The 4,151-nt window shown below is 36.9% G+C and overlaps 1 protein-coding gene across 1 annotated transcript; it reads left to right on the top strand.

The window, feature by feature from the left end:
- Positions 1–635: 635 nt before the first annotated feature.
- On the top strand, positions 636–1,681 carry LOC125396283 (vomeronasal type-1 receptor 4-like). Its single transcript, XM_087896687.1, has one exon. It carries the CDS (start codon positions 713–715, stop codon positions 1,679–1,681), a length of 969 nt encoding a protein of 322 aa, XP_087752813.1. The 5' UTR covers positions 636–712.
- Positions 1,682–4,151: the final 2,470 nt, after the last annotated feature.

Raw genomic sequence — 4,151 nt, 5'->3', positions numbered from 1 at the left:
CTGCTAGACACCATTCCTAGCTTCAGCCTTGCAGTTCTATGAAAATTTTCAGGTTATATTTTGGTAATTCAGCCTTAACTGTAGGGCTCTATCTGAAGAAGTTGTGCAATTGAACTTGACATTGAGAACTATTTTTTTAAAATGGCCAGTAAATATTCATATTGAGTGAAATCACAGAATGATCAGCACAAAAACTTTAAAAATATTAAGAGGTAAAATTAAAATTATAAACTTAGAAGTCAAGTGCATATCTATTAATTGTTGCAGAAATTAAGATGCAAATAAGAAAGGAGCCTGTGCCTTTGGAAATTCAGAGGAAATATCATGAAATGGAGAGAAAAAAGAAGTTTGATTTGGGAAATTTGCAGTACAATTCAGTTGTGTTGAGAATTAATTTGTTAATCCACACATGTGCACAGACAGACAGATACACACCCAAATACACATTTTAACAAGTTAATTTTGTTAGTATTCAGCTAAAACATATCTCCTTTAAAAATCTTGGGGTTTTATTCCAGTTACAAAGCTCACCTGTCAGAGCACACACATAACTCAGATTCTATAGGGAAGAGGAGGAGCTCAGGGACCCAGTCTACATCAATACATGTGTCCATCACTGACTCGTATACCAGAAAATGCTATTATGCAAAATGTTTTTCAGATAAATGTCTAGCATTGCTGATGCATTCTTGGAAAACCCTTTGTATCCTGAATGCAAGATTTTCTACCCAGGAAGGAAGAAATGTTATTGAAATTTATTAAGCAAATAGTTTTCTTCTTCATGACTGTGTTTGGCACTCTGGGAAACATTTATGTTTCTATGAACTATATGTTCAGTTGGTGGAGGAGCACTGAGAAGAAACCCATACACCTTATTCTCATCCACTTGGCTTTTACAAACATCATAATCCTTCTTGCAAAAGGATTGCCAAAGACAATGGCAGATTTTGGTTTTAGAAACTTCCTAGATGACATAGGATGCAAGATCCTCATTTACCTGGAGAGGGTGGCCCGTGGGGTCTCCATCTGCACCAGCAGTTTCCTCACAGTGGTCCAGGCCATCATCATCAGTCCCAGAGCATCTGTTTGGAGGAGGCTCAGACCAAAGTCTACATGGCACATCCTTCCATTCTTTTTATTCTTTTGGATACTCAACGCTTTAATAGGTACAAACCTAATCCATTCCATCACAAGTACAAGTCTGAATATATCACAGCTTAAGAATAAAGATAACTATTGTTATTTTATGCAAGAAAGTCAGAAGACAAAGTGGGTTGTTCTCTCTCTCATGGTTCTGAGAGATGCTGTGTTTCAGGGAGCCATGGGAGCAGCCAGTGGCTACATGGTACTTCTTCTCCACAAGCACCACCAGCATGTCCTCTACTTTCAGAACTCCAAGCTTCTCTACAGAACTCCCCCTGAGTTGAGAGCTGCTCAGAGTGTTCTCCTTCTGATGCTCTGTTTTATTTTCTTCTATTGGACTGACTGTGTTTTTTCTCTACTTTTAAGTCTCTCTTTAGTGAACAATTCTTTGATGATAAATATTCAAGAATTTATAACCCTTGCTTATGCAATTCTTAGCCCCATTGTGTTGATTCACAGGGATAGACTTCTCCCTGAGTGGTTGCATGCTCAGTGGAAGAAATTGAGAAAATGTCTTTCTCCTTTATCTGTTCAATGAGTGCGAAAGCGCTCTCAGTTTTACAATATCTTAAGTAAGACAAAAATCTCATGAAGTATTTTAAGTATGTCTTTATTCTTACACAATCTTCTTAGTAACTCACAGCCTTGAGCTGAGAGAGAGATCTTAGTAAATTACAATGATAAATGAAACCTTATTCTCCACTTTTCCTCTCTTTTGAGGAGATTTTTAAAAATTAATATATTTGTATTGCGTATGGATAATGTATATGCATTATGTCCTTATAGCACATCCATGACTTGTTCCTTGTAAATGGTAGAAGGCATCATCAGAGACCCTGTGCCTGACTAGAGTTAGAGAGGTTGCTCTGAACCAAAGTGTGATTGCTAAGAATTGAAACTGGGTCTTCTAGAAGGCAAGCTATTGCTCTCAACTACTGAGTCATGTCTCCAGCACAGAGAAAATGGTCTCAATTATATTTTATAAAACTGATTTTACTATCACCATGATGGGAAGCACCAAGGTAAATTTATGTAAATGGAGACTGAGCATTGTTTTCCTGGCTGCCCAAAATGAATAATCACAAGAAATTATATTAATTTCAACACTTCTTCCCTGATGGCTCAGCTGGATTTCTAGCTAGTTCTTATATCTTAAATTAACTCATTTCTATTAATCACCATGAAGGTATGGCCTTACAGTAAGGTTCTAGTGCCTTTCTCCTCCAGGGCCTATAAGGCAACTGCCTGACTCTGCCTTCTTTCTCCCTTTGTTCAGTTTAGTTTCCCTGCCTAGCTCTATTTTGCTCGGACATTGAACAAAGCAGCTTCTTTATTAAACAATGATAATAAAACATATTCAGAGCATAACAAGGGGAATACTACATCAAAATTGATATATTTTATCAATTCTGTGCAGTGATTTAATCATGCAATCCATAGAAATCCATATCTTGTTCCTGATGCTGTATTTGCTGAATGTTAGTTTAGCTATGATACAGTTTTGAGATCCTTCAAAGTGTCTGGATGCTTCTATCTGTAGAAAATATTTTACAAAATTTTGAACAATGCCGTTATCTATGTCCACTTCCTAGAATCTCAGTGTACTAGTCACAAAACTTAAATGCACTGAAATATATCTGTGGTTCATGAAGGTTCTCTGCAGGAATGAAGATTGTCCATATGGGATAAACTGGATAAGGAATGCACGGCAGTTTTATTTTATATCCATCTATAGTTTCTATGTTGGGTAACAAATATGGATATGCTTTTTTGCAAGATTAATATGCAGTGTGATGGAAACAGACTGAGGCTTCTTAGCAGCTGCCCCCTGTGAATGCCTGGTTGCTCTCCACAACACTATCCAGCTGTTTGTCATCAAAGAGCTGCAAAATAATCTGATTCTACATCCATTTAAGTGAAGGATTCACTGCTTGATTTCTTAACTTAGATCCACACAATAAGATATTGACATGGTTCTAAGAATCTGATAGACCCATTCTGAAAACTAGTAATTGATATAATCATTGAACATGAAATTGTAGAATCACCAGCAGTAGTTTTATGCTGTATTTAAAAATAAATGCCCTGTCATATCTGACTAAACACTGGTAACAACCTTTTGGGTGCATCATGGCTCTACTTTACAATGATATCTATGCTTTTATATTTTGCTTGGTTGCACTGTATATACAAAACATTTAGGTGATGTGTATTGTATTGTGCTACAAATTATTAAATAGCATGTTCTTCCACTATAAAAATTTATTTTATATATGTGTCTCTGTGAGTGTGTGCCACATTTGTACAGGCCCTACACAGACCACAGGGAGCTAGAGCTATAGACAGTCATGAGTCCTAGATGTGAGTGCTGGGTAAGGAACCAGGGTCCTCTGGTAGAGGAGCAGGTCTCCTAACCATCCCTCCAGCTTCTTATCACATTTTTCATGTAATGTGATGTGTCTGTAGGGAACATTCACTACTTCTCTGAGTCTCACCCTCTTTTGTTACAGCTGTTTTTTTTTTTCAGAAACTGACATGAAAGGTGAGACTAACAAACACTTTCATGTCATTTGACTCAAAAGGAAGTGATGTGAGAACATGGAGAACGAGGGAAGGAAGTTGTGTTTAACCTGGATAATGGAGACATTGTTCACCATTAAGAATAGAGAGGGTTTTGGAGAGAGATGCCTTGGTGGGTAAAAGCACCTGCTGACAAGCCAGACAATTTCATCTATCTCTGATGAAGGAAACTGACTCCCACGTGTTGTCTTCTGACCTGCATTTTCATGCTGAGACATACACACTTGAACTCACCACAAAAACTTTAAAATTAATAAAAAACAAACAGAAGATAAATATCTGTTGACACAGCATGAACTAGGATGGTCTGGACTCTGAGTGTCATATAGAGTTGTTATTATGAAGTTTTCCCTAAAAAAAAGAGTAGATTGGAAAAAAAATATAAAATAAAAGCTTGATCAGAACATACATTTTAATATATGGTGAAG

This window comes from Myodes glareolus, chromosome 14 (genome assembly GCF_982192425.1).
Source record: "Myodes glareolus chromosome 14, mMyoGla1.1, whole genome shotgun sequence".
Lineage (NCBI taxonomy): Eukaryota > Metazoa > Chordata > Mammalia > Rodentia > Cricetidae > Myodes > Myodes glareolus.
The sequence above is the reverse complement of the archived record's forward strand: the minus strand, read 5'-3'. Positions and strand labels throughout refer to the sequence as shown.

Bases quoted from the DNA above. Each gene is read 5' to 3' on its own strand.
- LOC125396283 (XM_087896687.1), top strand. From the start codon at position 713: ATGCAAGATTTTCTACCCAGGAAGGAAGAAATGTTATTGAAATTTATT.